The 24615-nt window shown below is 38.2% G+C and overlaps 1 protein-coding gene across 13 annotated transcripts in view; it reads right to left on the reverse strand.

Moving 5' to 3' along the window:
- Positions 1–24615, reverse strand: part of EYA1 (EYA transcriptional coactivator and phosphatase 1) — an 83525-nt gene that overhangs the window by 33827 nt on the left and 25083 nt on the right. For 4 of the 13 annotated variants that reach the window (XM_086466172.1, XM_086466170.1, XM_009953198.2 and 1 more), the window contains 5 exons: positions 22542–22624; positions 21926–22112; positions 9786–9925; positions 8288–8371; positions 2118–2207 (listed from right to left, as the gene is read on the reverse strand). In XM_086466172.1, coding sequence (XP_086322298.1) covers positions 2118–2207; positions 8288–8371; positions 9786–9925; positions 21926–22112; positions 22542–22624 — 584 coding nt within the window. Of the gene's footprint in view, positions 1–2117; positions 2208–8287; positions 8372–9785; positions 9929–20246; positions 20251–21925; positions 22113–22541; positions 22625–24615 lie in introns of all 13 variants that reach the window. The other 9 variants (XM_009953201.2, XM_086466171.1, XM_086466168.1 and 6 more) reach the window with 4 other exon arrangements.

Genomic DNA, 24615 nt, shown 5'->3' on the forward strand with positions numbered 1-24615 from the left:
TTTCTAACAACCTGACATTTCTGGAAAACTGAAAGCCTCAGTCTGTGGCCAGGTCTAGTCCTTATGTGCTGCTTCGCACAATGTACAGGCTCTCTTATGTCTCTTCCTTGTGTACTTCTCTGAAGACTTCTCTATGGCAACCCACAAGCACAAACCCACTCATCTGCACGCTGAACATGCTCTTCACTCCCTTGTCCAGGGCAAGATCGTTCAGATTGGAGCTCATGTTCCCCAGAAATAAGGACTTAGAGCTCATGTACAAGGACAAGAACACAACTGCTCGCTCCTAAATGCCTCTGTGTATGAAGACAGACTAGGGTATAGACACAGACTATTACACTTGAGTTTGGAGATGCAAGATAAACTGGCTTGTTAGGGGGGAAATGCAAGGAACCAAGCTCATCCAGTGAGCTCCTCTGCTTCTGTGAACACCTGGATCAGTAGTTTTGTCACACACAGCTTCAAAGTTCTTCAGTCAGTAAATAAACCGCTATGCTATACTGTTAAGGATCTAACATGCCAATTAGCAGAAGATCATCTACTGTCCCTAAGATGCAGTTGCTTAACTTCCATTAAAGTCAGTGACGCTGACAAACATGTATGACAAGTAGATACAAGTCTACTAACTATCTAGCTATGCACAGCAAATGCAAACACACTGAACTTTATTGAATATGCTGGTAAGACACAGTAGTTCTTTCTGCTCTGGATAAAATGAAATATAACCAGAAATCAGAAACAGATTTGGAAAATAACTAGCATTGTCATACTTTTCTACAAATCTGAAAAATCAATCCTATACGTGCAACTCACTAATCATGTTTCTTATATCCAAAACAATCATATCTTTATATATAGCTACCTTCATAAAACACTACTTAAAAATTTAAGGAAACCATCTACTTTATTGTAAGTATAAAAATAAATACTCCACTAAGGAATGGAAGAAAAAATAAAGCACATTTAAATAATTTCATTAAATTCTAAGATGCCAAATCATCTGTTAGTGGTTTCTTTTGAGATGAAAAGAAATCAAAATATAGGACAGATGTTGGACAAACCACATTTGAGGTCTATCACACACTGGCATTTTTCAAATTATTTTGGCTCATCTATTAAATAAGGTGTATTTTGCTTGATTTTGGAAAGGGAAACATCAGGAAATATTTAAAGGCCAATTGCTGCCAATTAACTTTGATCAGTAAAAGTTGCATTTGAATCTTTTAGATTCTTTTGCCTGTCTGGAATAACACACTATTCTAAAATCTAGCAAAACAACAACTTGATGATTAATGTGTGTTGGCAGCCCCACCACAAGCTTGCTTAACAGTTGGATTTTAAATAAACAGCTGTCTTCATTACGATGGGAAAGAAATCTGACTGTTTTCATGTTTTCATGTTATTAAAATACAATCAGAAATTGCTTTTTTCCCTTCTAAGATGAAACAGCCAGGCATTATGGTGACAGTCTCTTTCAGCAGTTCAGATAGTTTTAGAACAATCTCACAAGCATCGCCAAACCATAGCCTACGTAGGCTGAAAAAGCCCTTGGCATGCCGACACTAGCTCCTCACCGCACACCACGGGGGAGTGGCACGCGCGGCAGAAAAACCCTAGCATGCAACAAATCTTCCCACTGGGGAAGAGAGAGGACCCCCAGTAACAGGCTACCAAGATGGACAGTGTATATAAGACTAAGGATTTCACTCAGGGTTAAGGTAATACTTGCCCACAGTGGGATGTGAGAAATCTGTACCCAGCCATTAACTGTTTATAGAAGTTGAAGTTTGATATTTAATGGCCTGTTCAGACTACTGAATTCTAATGTTTATAGACGCTTTTCTTGTATCCACTTCTAAAACTTGTCTACTGTGGTCATAAATACCAAGATCTGTGAGGACAAAGCTCTACCATTTAAACTACTGTAACCTTTGAATGCCAGTGCAGACACTTAATGTAGATACTATATATCCTAATGACTAAATTATACAGGTATTTTCTAAATGTTTCCATATTAAAACTGTGAAACCAAAAATATTTGTCAAACTGTCTAACAACACACAAAAAGAGATAAATATTAAATCACCTCTATGTTTTTTAAAAGAATGAACACTTACTTCTAAATCGTTAAAGAATAGATGCGTGTCCGCCAAATTGAAAATCATCTCTTCCATTCGGAGTCCAAGAGACACAGAAGTGGGTGGATCCTTAAAGAAGGAATTAAGTGAGTACACCATCAATACTGTGTCTAACACACATACCAGAATACAAACTGGAGGAACTGCTTTTCAAGAGAGGTTATTGGACATATTAAATGCAACATCCACTTCTTCAGTTTAACTTCAGTAACTCTCTAATCCTCTACTATAACACTTACCAGTAACACCCTAAAAATAAGACTTTAACTTCACTGATACCATGATTCTGGAGCAGGACTCCTGCGGTCACCCTTGTGCATCCCTGGCATGGGGTCTCTGCCTTCCGTGCAGAAAGGGCAGATCCATTGCACCTAAAACTTCTCTGGATTGTAAAACTGTTTACAAGTTTTTGTGATCAACCAGGGCCACGATAGTGCTATTGCTACTCAAAATAAACTCTCACTGGTCACAAGTGAAAGGATTCAGTCCTGGGAATACCTACTGACTTTAAAGTACATCACCGTTAAAGTTTTATTTGCAAATAGCAATTATATTCTAAACCACTCCCTGACCCTCCACAAAACCATGCTTTAATTATGCTTTCAGTTTGGCCCACCCATGCAGAGTGAACAAATCTATTGTTTGTTATTAATACGTAACATACTTTAACTTCTCTACAGAAATTACCATAACAACTTATTCCTCACTAAGTTAATAAACTAAAAAAGCATGTTCAGCATTGTGGTTACCAAATGCATTACAGATGTTTGTCTTGTTTTGATTTTTTTTTTGTTTTATATATTTTCAACCTGAAAAATCAAAAAGAAAGCCTAATATATACATTTGATACAGAGTTTCTCTTATATAATGCCAAGTATTTTCAAACACACAGAAGCTTGAGTTTGAAAGAACATGTTATATTATCTCATGACACCTTCTACTACCAGTGTTAGTTTGTTAGGAATTACATTTTAAATAGAACTGCAGAAGTGACAATCCATATTTTACTTAAAATAAGTTAATATTCTAAACCTGATGACAACTGAAAGTTAAAAACCAAGAGATGCAGTCTCTAGTTTCTTTTTCCACCTCTCAATCAAATTAATAGGTGTTTCAACATGATCTCTGAACTTTCAAACATTTTTCTGTAACTACTGGTTAAAAGGCAAAATGTGTCAGTAGCAAAGAGCTGGAAAAGAATGGTGATTTGGCAGCCTGTTTGCCTCCTGGAAATGCCAAAACCCAAGTAAAACTAACCAGAAAAAGAATTTTGGAAAGGAACATTTAGAAACAAAGCTATATAGAACACACAAAACTATTCTTGAACTCACATACATTAAGATTAAATAAGCTTTCTAGTATCAAAAAAATAACTCTTTTAAATGGGAAAGAAAAATGGCATCATGTTATTTTGATGAACTTTGCCCTTAAAAATAAGCCTTCTATTTAAACTGGCACTGCCAAAAAAAAGAATAGTTGGCTTCTTAATTCAAATGGAAAGACTTTAAAATATGAACAAAAGTATTCTGTCTCTCTGTTTTAATATTACTCTGTTTGTAGACCTTTATCTTCCTTTATTTTACTTTTGGAGGCATGTGAGGTGGAAAGCAGGTGATATTTTCTCTCTAGCTAAGCCTGAGGCTACTTTTCCCTTGACATTCCTGCTTATCTTTGTGCCCAGTTACCACCCCACCATCCTTCATGGCTCATTGGCTTTTTTTTTTTTTTTAAGCAAACAAGGATTTCTGCGGTGCCTGAGCACTAACAGAAGTCACTCCACAGCAGTCTCAGTTATTAGAAGGAGTTAGATGAACTAAGGCTCTAAGATGAAATTGAAGATCACCAGCTACATCTTGATTATCAACTGCTAATGTAACAGTGTAGAACTAATCCCATTCTGAGCTTCCATCCATAAAACATTTTGAACATCATTTTGAAAAGCAGAATAAATGGGCAAGCAGAGCACGATACTGGTTACAAACCCATATGGTTAATTTTAATCAAATGGCTGTGAATATATATTTTAAGTTTCAATGTATGCATGACCTAAATTGAGTATTTTATTAAACTTTTTATCACACTTCTGAGTCTGAAAAAATGGCTTTTTTAAAGCTTTCTGTGAACCATTTCACTCTAAGGTAATTTTAAAAGGCAGACAAAACGGAATGGGGATTTCTCTAAAATAATACTAAAGTAACGCCATTTATTAAGTTAATTTAATTAGGAGAAAAACAAATAAGAAAATCATTGGCACCTACTGAAAATGTCAGATTAAATACCATAAAAGCTAAGAGAAGAAACAAAACAGGTTGCTTTTCAAAGAAACCTTAATTGCTTGATTAAACACCATCTTTTTCTATAGACAGTTCCACTTAGCATAAAAACTGTGTTAAGCTGCAGCTCTGGATACCCACGTATTTCACAGAAGCAAAAGCTCTACCTGCATTAGGGTTTTAAATATCTGTGTAGTCACCATCTTGCAACTGCTGTACTAAAATGCACAAGAGCCTTGGTTTAAGGCACTGCAGTAGATTAAACTCTGCTGTCAAGACACTACAGTGGGGGCTGAAAACTTTAGAAAAAGACAAGCCAAGAATAAGGTTTTTAAAAGAATAACTCCATACTGAACCTTCTTTTGCAACCTGAAGCCACTAATTGCTAACTAATTATTGTAAGGTGTCACACAATGAGGAGGAGAGCTAACAATCTCTTCTTGTTGATTGGGATTTGCAGGTTCAGTCGGAGTGTCTTTTCAGGTATGGTCAAAATCAGGTACAAATCTCCAAGGGAGGTACAGTCTAGCTAAAGAAAAGAAATACCAATGTCAAACTCCTTAAGCAGGCCTCTTGTTTTGAATATCAGTATTGGAGCCAAAACATTGTCTGTATGTCATTTCTAAATTCTATCCACTTGATTTCTTTGTTTTGTGGAGAAACAAGAAGCTGAAAAACAGGAAAGTTCACTTTGGGTACAAGGCTTATTTTCCACTTAAGCCTACAGGTCACAGAATGAAGGGTTAAGTGAAACCAGGCTTTGTTTTTCTCAATCTCTAAAATATATTAAACCACATTAAAATAGCTTATAATTTAAAGGAAAATTCCTTTAAACCTTCTGAATATAAATGCTTTCACAGAGAACGGAAATGTACGTAAAGACCACAGTATTCTAGTGCCAACACTGGGATGTATTTCCACCTGCTCCAAGATACTAAAGAAAGGCTCAGACTGTTTCCAAATTCCAAATTCTGATCAGCTGATATTTGGCACAAAACATACATTTTGAGGTGTTAGAAGCCCTAATGCCAATTAAAGTAACTGATAACTTTATGTTTGATCAATGGATCTCTCTCTGTACACATTAAAAATGAAATCCAAAAGCAAATGGAAATGTTTTGGTATGGTTTGGTTCTTTTTCTTCTCTTCTGGAAGGACAAATCATATTCCTACAGAGTTTCATACATTTCCATGAAATTCACAAAATTCAAATTGCCCTTAAATAAAAATGTAACCGTTTATAACATGACTGCACAAACTGAAACACAAAGGCATTATTTTGTTCCAACAAAGCTGAAGGACAAAAGCAGGGAGAAAGCAGAGCACAACAGCAGCAAAAGGAAAGCAGGTGATAAAAACAGATGAAAAAGTAAGAACGTCCATACAGAAAAGCATGGCACAAGCAAGAAGTTACGAGGAACAAGGTAGAGAAGAAGGAAAAGAAAATCAATCCCTTCAGCAGTAGGGCTGCTCATCATTCATAGCTCACTCAAGCACTATGAAAAGAACTGAATGCCAAGTTGCCAAATCCCCTCTTATTTAATTAGGATATTTTTGTTTGCTTGAAGATCTAGCTTGTCTATTTTAATGAATATGTAAGCAGCTTAGATTTACTTTTTAGAAAGGGCATTGCTAGCCCTCACCAAAGTGCAGAAACAGACGAGAACGCGATGTTAGGTCAATCAAAAGGCAGAACATAGGTGAAAAGAACAAAAATTTCCCTCAATGTGTTTTTTTTTTGTTTGGGTTTTTTTTCAAATTGACTTATGATCTGGATTTCTGATTTTAAGGGCCAGAAATCATTAGGAAACACTTTAAAGAAAATATGCACCTCTCATTGCCGCAAATAAACCCTACAATTGTCATATGACAGATGCATGTTTTAGCATGCTTGCTTTGAACATTTGACACTATCTTCCTCTAACGTCTGTGGAATCACTAACTGTTGTCTGAAGCTGTCAATAAGCCAAGAGAAATTGTGATATGAATGAAACTTTAAGAAAACAAAGCAAGAATGGCACTCTTTCATGACTGCATCTGAAAGCCAAGGACATGACATGCATGTTGCTACCTCTCAACAAAAAGATGTAATATTTATCCACAGCATAAGCACTAATGCCATAACCCCTCTTAACATCAACGGTCTGTTGTTGTCTAGCAATGCAGTAGTATTCTGCCACATGCCATGCAACCAGAGCCAGCTGGGCCAAAGCTACTTCTCGAGTAAACAGTGCCAACAGTCATGGAGCCACAATCAGGAGTCAGTCACCTCCTTGCAGCACACATATTTATATCTCTTTGCAGCTGAATACTAGCCATTTTCCTCAGCCTCAAGCAGCCAGGAAGAAAGGCGTTTATGTTCAGGCCCATTTAATGAAACCACTACAAGGAACTAGTAACAAATGGAAAAAATATGCTCACACAAGTACTTCTATGGCAATGACTAATTACACTTTTCCAGCACTACTCTACTGCCCAAAAGCAAGTGGGAAGATTCTGTTGGCACTGAGGTTTTTTGAGAGCACTGGGATTTGTTCTCCTTGTTCTGAACTGAACTGTCATAGATGTGGTGATTTTGAGGTGCCATGAAAAAAGATGGGTTTGGCCTGAGAAATAGAAAATAACTTCTGGTAAATGTTTAATACCCTATAAAGCTCTTGTCTATATGCATCCATACAATAACTGTTGAAACAAAGTTCTAGAGTCTTTTTACTACCTAAATATAAACTAATAACACCTAGGAAACCAAGGCTGCTGAATTAACTGGCTTTTCTGACACATAATGAAATTATATTATATTTAATAATTATATTCCTCAAACAGGTAAGCTGCTATTATAGCAAACACTTCTGAAAATACACAACACCTGAACAAGCAAGAAAGGCTGCAAAGCAGTACTGATTAAGGTTTTTACAATGCAAAAACCTATTAGGAGGAATTCAGAACCTGGCCCAGGCATGGACTGAATCAGTAGCAGCTTTGCCCAGCACTCAACTGGGCACAGGGCAATACCTTTTACTGATAAATATAAGCTTTACAAGAAGACAGAGTGATTACATGAAGCCAGACAAAGCTATCTAGTTGTTCTTTACACATAGATTTTTTTACGGTTACCAAAGAATCACATTCTAGTTATGCCTCACAGGAGGTGAACATGAAATGGCATAACAGATTGTAGCACAAGCTGAGACATTAGCTTTCAAATACAATCCTAAAAAAGCAAAGTTTGATTTCACAACGGCATTTCATTCATGAACTGTTCTTATTCACCTAAGACCATGTTTCTCTTCTAAGAATTACTGAGGAAACCCACAGTCTTTAGAGATATTCATCAGGTCAGTTATGATTTCTAGACTGTGCATAATAGAAGGATTTGACTCATAAGCAGGCTTTCAAAAACATCAGCCAATATGTAGATTTAAAAAAAGTTAAGCTAAAAAATTTCAGACTAATCCATCTGTGTCCAAAAGTATTCTTCCTCTTGCCTTCTCAATACAGAGCATAGTCCACTTCCAATCACTCAGAACTCAAATGTTGTTTTAGCAATCACTCCTGGAAGTTCTTTACACTCTGAGGGGAAGTAAACCTTTGCAGATTTTGATGGTATCAACAGGTTTCAGACACGCTGTACCTACAGACCAACCTCAAGTGGTCAAAGTATTACTCCCAATGCTATTTAATTATGTACTGAATATAAGAGCTGAGTAAGTGCAAAGAATGGACATGCAAAACAGCTTTACTCCTTGATTTTTTATGTCTGGAAATACCAGTACCGGTTTGCCTCTAGGAAATCAACTAATGCTCTGGTCTTCCTTGTGAAACAACCATAAAACAGCAAATACTAATGAAAATTCCCATCAATTTCTTGACACTTACCCTTCCATATCTGTTAGCATAGGACCCTGTAAGCAAGGAATGGAAAATGATGATTGTCTCATCCAAATCCCAAATGAATACTCTCTGTAAAAAGAGAATCAAATCAATGTGTTCCTCTGTGAAGCTGATACTTGAAATGGAAAGTTAAAATTTGAATCAGTAAGCACACAAATGAGAAAATTGTATTGAAATGGTTATATATGAAAACCATAGTTTCCTTGTCATTTATTTTCAGAACTTACACAAGGTTTTTCCAGGACAGGGAAACACAATCTGTTCGCTTTTTACTACAACTGCTATTATATCAAATTAAGGGTTTGTAGCGATTGGACGAGGGGTAATGGTTTTAAGCTAGAAAACGGTAGATTTAGGTTGGACATTAGGAAAAAGTTCTTTAATATGAGGGTGGTGGATCACTGGACAGGTTGCCCAGAGAGGTAGTGGAAGTCCCATCCCTGGAGACATTCAAGGTCAGGCTTGATGGGGCTCTGAGCACCCTGACCTAGGTAGAGATGTCCCTGCTTATTGTAGGTGGATTGGACTAGATAACCTTTGGAGGTCCCTTCCAACCCAATACGTTCTATGATTATATGATTATAGTTACTGTCAAATACACATAGAAAATGAGATTATGCAATGTATTATTTTAAAGCCAGATGTGAGATAGAAACTGAAATAAATGAAGAGAAGCCCCTGAAAATTAAATCTTCGGGGTTTGAATTCTGTATTTCTGCAAGTTTTACAAAACAAAGTTCATATAACTGCTCTTGAAAATTACCTCTAAAAATAAAATAAAGCCAACTGCCGCTAAGCACTTGAAACCCCTTAATCTATGTCCAATTTTAAAGATTTTAGGCACCTGAAGAATTAAAATTTTTGAACTTAGATGCTGCATGTGTAAGAATTTATGGCATCAGTAAATAATACTTTTGCTTACAGTCAATGGAAAATATGTGTTTTAAATTTGTCCTCCGACCACACACAAAATGATACTCTAATGAAAAAGTGTTCAAATACAAGTATTCTAAATCCTGGTGAGATTGTATTTCCCATGATGACAAGTGGGCTAGGCTTTTGGAAGGGAAAAGTAACGCAGTGTGGACACTCATAGCTACAGTGTGTCACAGGAGATGCGTTCTCAACATAAAGCATGGGCCACTCTGGGAAGAATGTGAACACTTGTGAGAGAACAAAAACCACTATTGTGCTAGAAGTGTCTCCTGTCCAAACGCAAACCTTTCTCTCACTTGGGAAAAACTTGCTCTTTTTTTTTTTTAAACAAAAGGAGAAAGAAACCCCCAGTATCTTCCAAAGTAGGTGCTCTTCATGAAGATGGTTCTTTAGAAGAAAAACGCTTATTTTCTATGAAAATATTGTTACAAGAAAAAAGAAAGGGAGCTCCAATGCCACTTATTTTTGATGTGTAAATAATACTTCTCTGTGCAAAATAATGATAAAAATAGCCTGTAACAGGTCAAATACATCTAATATAATGTACCTCTAGATCAGAGTCAGGTGGTGGTGAAGGATTGTTGTTTCTTCTGCCACGTCCACGTGATTTCCCATCTGAACTACGACGCAATCTATCTGAATCTGAATCTTTAATGGGTGTTGATGGACTGTGGATTGTACTGTATTCTGCTGTAATAAAGAAATTACATTCTTACCTTTCAGTTTGAACTTCAAAATGTTCAATAAACTTGGTTTTACCTGTGACACTACAATATAGAAGTCTTTCTAAATATGGCATAAAACAGAGTCCTTATTTTGCCAGGGTAACTTCAGTTAGTAAGTTTTAAATATGCATCAACTATGAATATGAAATTTATAGTGTTCCTCAAAGGCCTACTCAACATTGACCCTTTCCAATGAGCACCTTCAAGACAGGATACAATTCCTTATAAACAGTACTGTACATTAACTATTATGCTTCAGCAAAATTTATTTACAAAAATATTTACTGTTGTTGAAAAGGTAAAAAATAATGATGATTTACGCATGTAAGAACAAAGTTTTCCTGAAAACATGCTAGTTGAAACGTGTTTTATTATTCTTAACATCCATAGACTTAGTAACAGTGAAGAGCTCAAACATTAACAAAGCACACACCCAGCATAAATTATCCTTCCTAACTCATTAAACTAGAAGCACCATACTCCTCAGAAATGCAACAACACATTTTAAAATCTCTTTTAAAGACTTCCTTTCATTTAAGTTCACAGAGAAAAGACTTTTTTTGATGTTTATCGATTTTTTTTTCCTAAAAAAACTATTTCTGTGAAGGCAGATGGAATTTTCAGCATATGATATATTTATCAATTTCACTAACTGCTCTTTAGAGTTCAGTAGATGTGCATAGTTGTATCAATATTAATTTTATTTTTTGATCAGCATAGGTGATGGCATTCCAGTTTGAACAGACAGGTACCCTTCTCACACAAGTGATTCTTTCTCCTAAAAAAACATCCTGTTGAGGTCAAAGGTTAGATTAAGGAGGAGACATTAAGGACATCTGTGTAACACCACACATTCACAATTACTCAATAAAGGCTGCTTGTGCTGAATGAAAGGAAAAGGTCTTGAAATTCTCATGTTCAGCCTTCAAATCTACACTTAATGGAAACTGGACATAATGTATTTCACATTATACTTTTACCTAAGTATCTCAGGCTACATTAAACAAAGCAGAATACCAAGTTAAGATGTAACTCAAGGTAAAACAAAGAACCTTCAAAAGAGACTTGACCTATACCTAAAAGTTACTCTGTGTATGTGCCAAACAACAAAAATCATCCAGCCACGTTAGTCTACATTACTAAAGACAGAGGTTTAAATGTTGAAGATCATGTATGTTCCAATTATACACATTTTTTCCTATGACAATGTATACTTCAGAATATTTATTTAAACTATTTAAAATTTGAATGCTGATTGCTTTCACCCACTGTACTTAAACATGAATGAGAAATCATAATTCAACTAGTACAAATTTTCCCAGCCTTTTAAACCTAAATGAATTTACCTGCTATAGATTATTTTTATTATTAAAATCCTTAAGAGAAAAGAAAAAGAAAAGAAAGAAAACAACGCACAAAAGCCTTGAAGTAAATTATAAGCCAGTAAAATAAACAGATCAGATTTTCTTCAACAGGTATATTGGCCAACGATGTTCTAAATAAGTGCTCTAAAATTCGGAGGTAATGAAAAATTGCATTTCCTATTGACTAATTTAAATTAGGGTTGCTCTTGGTCTCTAACAATATTTTTAGGAGTTTGGCTTTAGATCCCAGTTTTTAAAATTCCTCTCACAGATATGCCTAAAAATTTTAGGTATTAAATTCAGGGTAGTAATAATACTAAATAAAACAGAGAACAGATAGCATGGAAAAAGTATAGGCAAACCTTCACAACAAATAAACCCAAGTAAAAACAGTGTGTGCTCTGAGTGAGAAACACAGAAATAGGACAGGGAAGAAAGTCTGTTTGTAAGAGCCACCCAGCTCTCCAGTTTTGCAAACACCTTCATTTCAGTATATTGCAAGCGAAACCTCAAACACAGGGCTGCAAGCTTGGGTGGAGGCTCATTTCCACCTCCCCTTCACAGGCACAAGTCACCTGTCTGAGTGGACCAGACCCTCAGCCGACAGAAAGACTCCCAACCCTGCCTCAGGACCCCAAGGCTGGCTGGGAACACCTTAGCCCACTCTTCTCAAGACCACTGTACCTGCATCATTCCCAAGAGATTTGTCTGTCTTGCTCTTATGGATCTCTCCAGGAAATCTACTCTGCTGCTTTAACAGCCATGCCATTAGAAACAGAACATACAGCTTCAGCATTCATTACAGCAATATAAGTTCAATCTCTGAAAGGGGGCTGGGGTGCGGGTGGGGGAAGGAATCTATGCCCTTCATTGCATTTGCATGCATTTAAAGTCTGTTCTCAGATCGCCTTTGCTGTTAGGTTAACCCTTCAATGATGAGCCTCTTTTCTAGGTTCTGATTATCGCTCTCTATAGTCTCTCCAAACTGGACAAGTAATCCAAAGCAAAGTCAAGCAAATCTTTACTTCCCATGTCCCACAGGCTACCCTCCCCTCAGCACCACTTGGCAAGGAACAATTTGCATTTTCTGCAATCTTTTCAATAAATCTTAGTTTCAGGACCTCTAGATCATCTTCTGAGGAGGGAGCAACACCCAACTGGTCGCTTCTCAAAAGACTTGGCCAAATACTGCACATGAACTGAATACACAACATTGCGACTACCTGGAGCTTCTGAGCCTACACAGGAAACAGACACAACAACCAGTCTGTTATGAACAGTGTGACAGATGGCAGTAACCAACAGGGGGAAGGTGACATCGTGTGCAAGAAACTTATTCCGTGTACGTAAAGGGAAATCATAGCATGTACTCAACAGGGCAGCCTCCATGTCCATGGCTGGGTTACCAGCTCACTGTCCAATGGTCGCTCTCAGGTCCTCATAAGGAAACCCAAGTAAAGAATTCAGTATCCAGCTGAGCCCTGAGCCTCAGCAAGCCCAAGCCCTGACAAATTCTGGAGCAAGAAAAACAACAGTGTCTGAGGGTACTCAGTGTGCCACTAATATTTGGAGTACTGAGAGCAGCCTGCAGGGAAAGGTACAGCCTGGAAGGAGCTGCCAACATTCCCCATCCCACATTTGTGCAGTTCATCATTCCTGCCTAAATGTATACCTCACACCTGCTCCTATTCAGATCACATCTCCATTTTTTGAGTTCTCATCCTATCTCCAAACAACTTGCAGCCCCTCTCAGCATGGTGTCATCTACATATTTAATAGGCAAACACATTCTGTTCCGTCATCTAAATGATTAATGAAAATGCTGGGCCCAAGGCAGACACTGAAGAATGCTGCTGTAGCTATCCTTCTATTTTAACAGCAAGCTCTCACTGACTTCTCTCTGAACATGGTTTCCTAAACAGCTTTGTACCATTCTGCTGCAGTTTCTACTAGACTGCTTTAGCCTAGTTTGCTTATATGACTGTTAAGTGAAAAGATTTAACCATCAGAGCAGCAAAAGCCTTGCTGAAGTCAAGCTACATAGCCACAAAACATGTTATTGTTATACCCATCATTCTACGTTCATTGATATGAGGGGGTTAATTTGTTCAACCTCAGCTGACTTCATAGTAACAGACATACTTTAACATTAGCAAAGGAAATTATTATGCTTCTAAATTTTACCCTGTTCTTGAGCACCACAAATGCAGAGTAGCGCAGGGGAAAACTCACCCCTCCAAAAAAGCATGAGCGGAAATGGGAATGAGGATCAGCTCTCCACTGCCTGTCCCAGTACTACAGCAAGATCGCAAGCTGGCAGCAGCCAGGTTAAACACAAGGAGTTCAGACAAAACCTGGGAGATTTGCAACACCTTTTGTAAAAAAATTCCAGGCTCCCAAAAGATTACAAGGGTTCAAGAGGAGCCTGAAGACACCCCTGGAAAAGAAGCATTCAGGGGTGCTACAGCCATGCTGCATTAGCAGGTTGGGTTTGTGGGACCAAACAAGTGGTAGACATGACCCCAGGCTTCAGTGCCTGCTTCTGGGAGTCATTTCAGTGTAGGTCCAGCCTGACCTATTGTCCTACGCATCCTCAATAGGAGCTGGAAGAATTAGGTACTGTCCTGGAGGACACCTTCCAGGTTAGTTTGGAAAGACTCCAGCTGGGTGCTCTAGGACTGATCTGCTGAGCCAGAGTTCTTCACTTCAAAACAGACTCCTGCTCCAAACTAAAATGCTAATGTAGGCACACCTTAAACATACGAACAGCAGCTTTAGAAATCCCCTGAGGTGAAAATATCTGGAAGCTGGAAAAGCACTTAGGGCAAGTCTTATACAAGCTTAGACTGTCCTTGCTGCTCCCAGGGCGTCTGCTGATGGCCACTGCAGCAGGCAGGGTACGGGGTCAGTTGATCCACCGATCTGGACCACTACAGCCATTTCTATGTGTTGCATGTGCCTTCACAAAGTTATATTAATAATGTAGCAATAGTTACTCTTCTACATCCATTAACAGACACGTAATTTTAGATCTCTCTGCACTCTGCCCCAGGCTGACACTAAACATTACAGCTTGTTTCTGCTTCACACACTCGGAGTGTAAGGGTCAACCTTGACCAAGTGTAATAGACCCAATCTTGACTTCTCTAGTCAGTCAGAAAAACATTTTAAACCCAGATTCTATAAATGTATGCTTCCTTTTCCAGGTGTGATGGGTACCCCCTGCTCCTGACCCCTGGTAGTAACCCCTGTAGTGTATGGTGACACCAAGCCAGACAAAAATTACACCTAACTGTGAGGAATGTTTACATTCTGGTTTACCTAAACTACATGAACCATACTGTAGCAGACTCCCCCCTATGCTTCAAGGCACCATATTATTGCAACTTGAGATAACATTTCACAAGCATATATTTCCCTTTTACACATCATTGTGGGGCAGTTTTGATGGTTTTGTCACACAGGACAATTTTCCATCACCTCATAAATAAGAATACTTCGATTACTTATGAATAGATAATACAGCCATAGAGATACCATTTGCAATGCCATATTCTGTAACTCCCTTCTGTTTGTTATGGAAATCCCCCCTAAATAATTGCTGTATTTTCTTACTATTGATTTCAATGCACTATACAGTAATAGTATCAAATGACAAATCTGGGGAAAGCTAGCCACCCCAGAAATCCCAAAATCCAGTCTATTTCTCGGTAAATCCAACTGGAGAATGTGTGGGTAGAGCTCTTGCTGTTGACAAATTATCAAAGTAATCATATCTCATGTCACAACGTAAATCACATGGACGAGATGGGTGTAGGATAGCTAGTATAGTCAAATGTCTCTGCAAGTAGCATGTACAAGTATTTTCCATTTAGACTGTGCCCTGATTAATGGTTTCCCCTCAAATCTTATACTTAATTTTGAATAAAGACCTTAAATCCCCAAGCCAGTGTTATTTCAACTCCTGTACAGCAAAATAAAAACATAAGATACAAGTATTTTGAATATGTCAGTCTCATGCTATGATTTTCTTAATTTGCATAGTTTACTTTTGAGTAAATAAAGTGAAACACAAAATTTCATGATCGCTATACAAACTTCTGCCTCTACTGCTTACATAAAACTGGACCAGGATTAAACAACGCAGCAGAATCACATTGGTATTTGAGGATTTTTTAATTTTTGTTTTTACTTCTCTATAAAAAAGTCTGACAACTACATTAGAGGTAAGAAAAAGTACTAAATAAGTATTGCAAGAAATAGAATAATGCCGGATGACAGGATCATAGAAGGATGTCTTTAGTGCTGTTTTGACAAAACATCAAAATCTTCACCTGAAAAACTAATCTAATGTTTGTCTATTGAGGACTACAAGCATGCTATTACAAACTTGACAGAAATCCTCAATAGTCTGCTAAAAATATTGGCAAAAAATGCCTATTTATTTCAAGGCTTGGGCGACTTTTTGATTTAGGATTGTGTATTCAAAATAATGACAAAATATCATATTAACAGAATATCTTATATATAAAAGTATACATTAACTACGTATGACAACAACTGTATTAACAAACCCTGTAGTGGCCCAGATCTTTCTCCCACTTTCAATGCTGAAGAAAAAAAAGATGACGCAATCCCATAATGGGCAGGTAGTACCTCTCTCCATTGTAGGCATTTCTTCCTTACTATTATTTACACTTTCAAACAATTTGAAATTATTGTTACTTTTAATCCTACTAAAACAAGTTATGAACATCCTATTTATCTACTAAAATGTCTACTGAAAAGTGCATCAAGTTCTTAGCCTCAACACATCTCGTGACAGCGATTCAGGCTATATATTGCTGGATGGAATGCAAAAGAGTTAAAAGCTGTACATTGTGAATGTAAGAGCATGAGAACAACCTTTATCAAAAAAGCAAAACCAGTGCTGAACTTCACCATTCATTATTGCATTCAATCTCGTTTCTGCTTTTACAGAATTTTCATGGGAGTTTCCTTCCTATATAAACACATACTCCAGATTTACTCTTCGTTTATGTTTATGAAAAAGAGCAAATATCAGAACACTAGCAATGTACTGCAAATAAAACAGTATTTTTTTCCATACTGGTATTAGTGAAAAGTTGCCTATATAGTCTATTTGCTCTGGTTCACTTTCCTATGTCTAGTTTATTGTTATGAAATATGATACCGAGAAACTGTAAAAGCAGCTTTCCCTTTTGCGATACTAAATATGATACAGTGTTCAAGGAAAAAGAAGTTTAGTCTTTAAGAGCAAAATGGTAACCCATGGCTGAGAACAATTTTTGTTGGCTAGCACAGCCCTTGTGGGGTTTTTAATCTGCATTGTGAAGTATGTGAGTAATATGAAAAACCCCTTCCAGTAATATTTTAAACATACTTATTGCAGAAACCAAGAAAACTGAGACAGATCAAATCTCAAGAACAATGCAAGTCTCTCTTGCAAGAAATACTGTCTAATAACTTATAAATACAGCATCATATGAAACAGAAGGATAAGTTCATCTTTGCTGACTGAATTTCTAAACAAAAATTTGCACAAATCAACATTTTTTGTAACCAGCTGATAGAGTTGAAATACCGCAAGAGAAATTTATTAAAGGTTTAGAAAAAGTAATCATTTTCTACATTAGCTCTTAGAAATACATGTTATGACTGTTCCTCTAATTATTTCAGAATACCATAATGGATTGGGGCAAAACTCCATTCGTCCAGGATAAATTTCAACACTGGCTAACAGCAGGTGACTAGGAGAGTGAGCATAAAAAGGACAGACATACACACAGTGCTAACTCATCCACTGTCTCCAGTGATTTTTTTGTGTCAAGAATTTCTTGAATTGACACCACTATCTGTGTAAATCCAATCTTTGAGTTTGTCTAAGCAGTGCTTGAACTGGCATAAACTTTGTATACACAATATCCTGCAGCAAGGCGCTGCACAGCTTACCTGTATGCAACAAAGTACTATTTCTTTTTGTTTGCTCTGAACCTACTTTAATGAATTTGCGTATTGGAAGAGAGAGTTAATCTCCGCTTATTAGTCTACTTTTATTTTTTTTTTTTTTATATAATTTTAATTATTATTACTTCTCTTACATATTACAGCTCACATGAAAAATCAGCAACTCACTGTTCATACCTGGCATAATCTACTCATGTATGGATTGAAAGCTCAACCCAGAAGGAACCTAATATTTTGTCGTTATTCTGATGAAAAACATTTTATTCTGTTAAGCAAAAGTTAGAATACTACAAGTGGAAAAAAAACAACTTTGAAAAGTCTTACTTTTGAATTGAATGAATTTGAAGCAAAGCACACATAAAATTTGAAATGTCACACTGAGATTTATTGTTCTGTTTAATAATTTTCTGATTATGTCACTAGCAAAAATACCGCCTTCTCTTCACAAGAAAATAACATTAATTTGAATGTGTGATTTATGGAGGCAAGGACTATCAACCTCTGTGCAATCAAAAGGTTTTTTCATGACTGAGGTCAAAGAAATTTTTCAGATCTGCAAAGGGAAGAGAAAGAAGAAACACTGAGCATGGAAAATCTCAGGTTCTTCTGCAAGAATCCCTGGACGTCCTGGACTGCGTGGTAAAAACTTGCATACTTAGCTAGGAACTGTGGGAAACCATAAAAAGATTATTTTATATTTGGACAAGGACTTAAACATATTTTAAGTGAAATTAGTTGAGCTTTCTGAGTCCACAAAACGCCACTAAAAATGTCACAGGAGCACATAATTACTTTCTCTCTTTTCACATGTCTCTTACTAGACTCTTCTGTTTCACTTATTGGCCCAAATTCATAGGAACCACCTATGTCTGTCAAATTATTCTGGTGCCTCTGTAAAGTCTGAAGGCTGTTCTGTGCTTGTCCTGGCATAGTTCAGAACTGCACAGATTACATGTTTTTTTTTTTTTAATTACAGAAGGTATCTAGGGATATCAACATCCAGCAAGAGCAGCTGCAATTCAGCAGCTGGAGCCTGTCCTGCTAAAGGGGTACAACAGCCTAACGTGATTGCTCTGCACTGCTCCGCACCATTCCCCATATGACAGAATCACATGCAGCATTCCAGTTGTGGTAAAGAATCAGCAGCCTAATCTGACCAGGTGTGGCAAAATATCCTACAGAAATCTGACTAACTGTAATTAAAATTTGGTTAGTTTGCTCCTTGGTTCTGTATTTTTGATCCAACTGTGAATTTCTTTTACTCTAATATACCTTTCGCTTGTTCCCACTCCACCAGACTTCCCTTCCTCCATGCTAATCCCTCTTTTCTTTGACCTCAACCTAGCTCTGTCTCCTGAGCATACTGTATATGAGCTCAGCTGAGGCTCTGCAATAAGCCTCAGCAAGAGGAAAGTAAAAAAATTTACACTGTCCAAGGGGAAATGGCACACACAGCACTGGATTCTCTGACTGGTCCTCACTTCCTTTCTACCAGGTTCAAGGTTTGTGAGGCAGCAAAAGGTTCTCACCTAATTTTAACCTAGGAACCCAACACTGGTATGTCAACCACCTTAAACTGCTCTCATGCCAGGGCAGAAACTATGGCACCTCTGGATTAAGGGTAGTTAAACTGAACTCTACATACTGCTCTAGAGGTGCTCATCTCTCTCCACTGAAGGAGCCTAACTGGGCTTGATCCTAACTTAAATGCATAAGGATAAGTAGAGTGTGTAAAGATAAATGGAGAAATCTGGATCTAGCTCTACACCTTCTACTGACTGCCACCATGTTGGTGAAAGGGAACAGAAAGAACCTCATGAGGTTCAACAAGGCCAAGTGCAAGGTCCTGCACCTGGGTTAAGGCAATCCCGAGTATCAACACAGGCTGGGGGATGAAGGGATTGAGAGCAGCTCTGTCAGGAACAACTTGGGGTTACTGGTGGAGGAAAAGCTGGACACGAGTCAGCAATGTGTGCTTGGAGCCCAGAAAGCCAACTGTATCCTGGGTTGCACTGAGAGAAGGTGGCCAGCAGGTCAAGGGAGGTGATCTCCACCTCTGCTCTGCTCTGGTCAGACCCCACCTGCAGTACCTGCGCACTGGCAGGACGACAGGTAACGGGCACACTCTTTGAACAAAGAGTAGTCAAACATTGGAACAGGTTGCTCAAGGAAATGGTGGTCACCATCCCTAGAGGTGTTCAAAAAACGTGTTGATGTAGCAGTTGTAGACATGGTTTAGTGGGCATGGTGGTGTTAGGTCAATGGTTGGACTTGATGATCTTAAGAGGTCTATTCAAATCTAATGATTCTATGATTCTATGATAGGAGGTTCCATCTGAACATGAGGAGGAACTTCTTTACTCTGAGGGTGACAGAGCACTGGAACAGGCTGCCCAGAGAGGGTGTGGATTCTCCTTCCCTGGAGATATTCAAAACCTGCCTGGACACCTTCCTCTGCAATCTGTTCCAGGTGAACATGCTTTAGCAGGGAAGTTGGACTACATGATCTCCAGAGGTCCCTTCCAACTCCTACCATTCTGTGATTCAGTATTGTGTCCAGCATGAGAAAGACATGGAGCTGTTGGAGCAGGTCCAGAGGAGGCCATGAAGATGTTCAGGGGGCTGAAGCACCTCCCCTATGAGGACAGGCTGAGAGAGTTGGGATTGTTCAGCCTGGAGAAGAGAAGACTCCAGAGAGACCTTCTAGTGGCCTTCCAGTACCAAAAGGGGGCCTACAGGAAAGGTGGGGAGGGACTTTTATAGGGCCTGTTGCAGCAGAACAAGGATAATGGTTTTAAACTAAAAGAGGGTAGATTTAAACTAGATACAAGAAAGATTTTTTTTACAATGAGGCTGGTGAGACACTGGCACAGGCTGCCCAGAGAGGTGGTAGAAGCCCCACCCCTGGAAACATTCAAGGCCAGGTTGGACAGGGCTCTGAGCAACCTGATGTAGCTAAAGATGTCCCTGCTCACTGCAGGGGGTTGGACTGGATGGCCTTTAAAGGTCCCAACTCAAAATATCCTATGATTCTATGACTCCATTAGCTGCTGCTAATAGACAGTGGCCCACAGCAGGTACTTTCCTAAACATGTCCCTGTCTGTGATACAAGCAGCCAGCCCAAGATAACCCTATAGCTACGTTAAGACTTGTTATTTACTAACTATTTGAAGAAACTTTTTTCAGAATTGTTTAATCAGTAACAAATATCTCAGGAAAGAGCGGCAGTCCCAGCAATGTCAGCGGAGGTGTGCCCATGTCCAAGGAATGGCTATGTCTAGGTGAGCTGTGGTAGGGCACCCATGAGTATACAGCTTTCAATACATGAAAGCATAAACTAGAAGAGGGCTTAGGTGCAGGACCCATCCATGAGAAAGCCCAACAACTTCTTCCAAATTTGTAGACAAAACTTTCTTAACAAGAGCATGAAAGACTTGAGGGAGAAAAGAAAGACTTCTTAAAAAGGAACTGATAGAAGGAACTTGATCACATTTGTTTTCTGGGGTAAAAAGAACTTACTGCTTCCAATTTGAAATGCAAACAAACCCAAAAAATTAAAAACAAAGTGAAAAGCAGAGTAATTACGCAGACTCCAATATGCATCTATATATTCCCAAAGTCACAGACTCCAATATCCATTCACATATTTAGATTACTTTCATCAAATGTATCAAAAAAGACCACACCACACACATTTCCTTCAGGTACACCCTCATGCAGGAAAGCAAGAGAGCCCTAGCAAATGATATTAAAGCTCACACTGCACATGCAGTATCAGTCCTATCAAACACTTCAAGAAAACTAAAAAACAACCTCCCCCAACAAAATCTGAAAACAAAACCTCCTGATAACATTACCAAATCATAGTTGCTTCTCACTGCATTACTGCAACCTTGGATTTCCTCTCTGACAGTTTTCAAACTTCTGCCATCTACTAACAACTGACATGCTTGAACTGTTAAAAAAAGTAAGTTTTTTAATAATGTGAAAAATACTTTTCACCCTTCATTTCCAAAAACAGCTGGAGCAGTTTGGCATAAATGTTCAAAAAAAATCTCAACTAGTAAAGGACTGCCAAATTCCAGCAAGAAAGGTAAAATGACTGGGAAAAGGGACAAGCCACTGAAAGTCTTTTCTTAAAATGGAAACACTTGTGCAATCTCAACTCCCCATTACAAGCATTATCATGTCGTCTGAAAGTGAAAAACACAAAAGCTCTCTTTCAAGTGGACAGTTGGGCTATGGTCTGAAGGCCTTTTGACTTCCATCTTAGGAAAAATCAAAGGGGTTTATCTTAATGAAGACAGAACTTAAAAGCATCAGGTACTGGTTTAGTGTAAAGACTTTGCCATATCCTGCTATTTTTAACACAAGCATTTTACAAATAAATACAAACAACTTGAACTTTTTCACAAGCTTTAAAACTTTTACTGATCCCAGTTTTCTTTAGTCTATTTTCTGTTAGGATCTGTGCAAGACATGCCACAGGTTTAGGATTAAGAAATAATAAAAAAAAAATTTCAACAACTACACAAAAAAAAATCCAGTTCAACCCCCTTTCAACTTACAAAAATGTGCCTCACAGGGACCATAAAATCCATGTAATTACCTGCTGCAGGATCTGTAACTGCTTGACTGGTGATGCCAGATGGTGGCTCTTGAAGCTGGTATGTTGCATTTGTGGAGGGTGTCGTCGGGCTGGTGTTACTGTTTGTCATGTAATGTGAAGGGTATGGTGAGCTATTATAATACTGTGCATATTGGCCCTGGCCAAAACTCGGATAAGAGGGATATTCCTGCAAGAGAAAAAAGCAACTGAATAGTCCATCAAAGTTTTGCTACTTTTTAGTATGAATTCCAAAATATAACTACAAACATATGTCAGACTTTCAGCACGTATGCTTCCTAGATTGGATGCTGCAGGACCTAAAACTGTGAGGCAGTAAAACAAAACCTGAATTACACATAATTTAGCATGTCTTCTCATACAAATAGTTTATTAGACACACTGAGGAAGATACATGAATAAGAACATCAAGCCCAGACCATTAGTTCTACTATTGGAGGAAGACAAATTGAAAAAAAAAAACCTTTTATAAACATTAGTGTAACTTCAAATGATGCTAATTTCTTTCAAAAAGCTCCATTTTTATGGGCTCCATTTTTTCAGTGGCTGAGAATTCTAAGTTTGCCAAAGTTTCCTCAACTTGTATTTACAAATTTACCTGCTGTGAACTATTAAATCCAGTAGAATTTGTGAGTGAATTGTTTCCTGCATATATTCCTGATGATGTTGTAAAACTGCTGCCTGAAATGAAATGAAAAATTATGTGAATTACTAAAACACAGTATTGGAAAATAACTTCCATCATGCGATTATATCAGAAGGATACAGCATATTTGTAATATTTCCCATATGTTGACTGATTTGGTTGTCATCAGCTCTATAACATGTTAATATGTGGAAAGTGATAATTCATTGTTGCTATACCCTGTGTTTCATTATTGCAATAAAAAGAAAAACTTGAAAATTAGGCAGGAATCTGGGGCCACCTCAGGTCTGCTGAGTATTAGGCTATCCCACCCCTCTGAATAACACTCAGTGTTGTGGAAGTAGGGTGGGTTTCTTAACTTCCAGTTTTTGTTGAACAGTAACTGTGAGCCTTGTCCCGAGAGATCCCATCTCCCCTCCGTGAAGCCCACTGGCCCCATTTCTCCTACTGCCTTTGAGAACCGGGTCCCCTCCCTTCCCTGAGCCTCAGCCCCTCAGCAGAACAGCAAAAGCTGCAACTCCCTGCTCCAAGCAGCTCAGCCCAACTGCAAAGCCATTAGGATTCACTAATCGATCATGGACAGCCTTGGGCCGCAAACCTTTTTCTTTTTTGATGGTCTACCAGGCACGACACAGGGGAAAAAAGTACCTCTCTGAGAGGGGTGACCCAAGATCGAATTTAGCCCAGAGACTGAATTACTGCCTTCACCTCCCTCCACCCCTCTTCATGAACCACGAAAAATAGACAGATGGGGCTCTTGTTTAATACCTAACCTGAGAAGCTGTTCCACTAAAAGGGCAGAAACCCCCTTTCAGCTGTTTTGCCCTTGCTGGTTATAACCCGAGAGTGACACAGCCACCAGCTGAGACATATGGATGCACAGGGTGAAGCTACATAAGCCACCAGAAAGTCTGTAATGAGGCAACCTATTGAACTCATCCAGCGGGAGAGCACCAGCCAGCGAGGAGCTCACATTAAAGCTCATGGGTTGTTTACAGCCTCCCTTGCCACCAAAACCTGCCTTAGTGAAAAGCTATACTGAGACCTTAGGAGTAAAAGCTTGCAGGTGAGCAAAGGAGGCACGGAGGGATGGAAATCAACAGGGAGCCAGGCACACAGATGCATCCATCCTCTGAGGTACCTAACGCAACTCCACTAACAACCACATCCCGTGCAGCCATTACTTATTGAGAAAAGCAACATTTCTTGCAACTCCAAACAGCAAGAAATGCAGGCAGGGCTGCATGCTTAGTACAACCCCTGAAAGACATTTGCGAGCTATTTACTTTTTTAAACAAACAAACAAAAAAACCCAAACCAATAAGTATTCTAGCTATAAGAAATCAGAAAGAAAAATAATTAAATGCTTTGATTGCAAAAGTTACTAAAAACACATACAAGTTAAGCCTCAAAGTAGGAGACGTGAAGCCCAACAGAACTGGGAGTAAAAGATGAAGCTCAAACCTAACATGTGATAATGACTGTAAACACTTCTCTTGTATTTTCTATTAGTGCAAAAGCTCTGAGGTTGTTGATAGATGCTACTAATCCTGTGAACTAAAATCAGATTACTTCAGCAGAAGAGTTGACATTCAAGTTTAGCAGATAGTACAGATAAACAGTACTAATGAGAAAAACATGTTGTTTTAAATTTAATTTAAAATTGGAAAACAGATGTTATTTTTTATTATCACAAACCCCAGAGCCAAAATACAGCTGAAAAATATTTTAAATTGCAAAACTTTGAAATGCTATTTTATTCTAACAGTGCTTTGGCTGGAAGAAGTCACTGTGTCTCTTTATTTCCATAGTTATTTCTGAGTGATTCAGTAATGCATTCAAACACAAGTTTTATAGGTGCACGGTTGAACCATTCTGAAAACATATAAAAGGCCTCTCATAGTTATAAGAAGAAAAAAAAAAACAAACCAAAACAAAACTTTTTTTGATGAATACATTCTCTTTCCACAGAAAGTTTGGCAAATAATTTGCAAGAGCAAATGAGCAGAGTAATTACATGCCAGCC

Source organism: Leptosomus discolor, chromosome 5 (genome assembly GCF_034619465.1).
Source record: "Leptosomus discolor isolate bLepDis1 chromosome 5, bLepDis1.hap2, whole genome shotgun sequence".
Taxonomy (NCBI): Eukaryota; Metazoa; Chordata; class Aves; order Leptosomiformes; family Leptosomidae; genus Leptosomus; species Leptosomus discolor.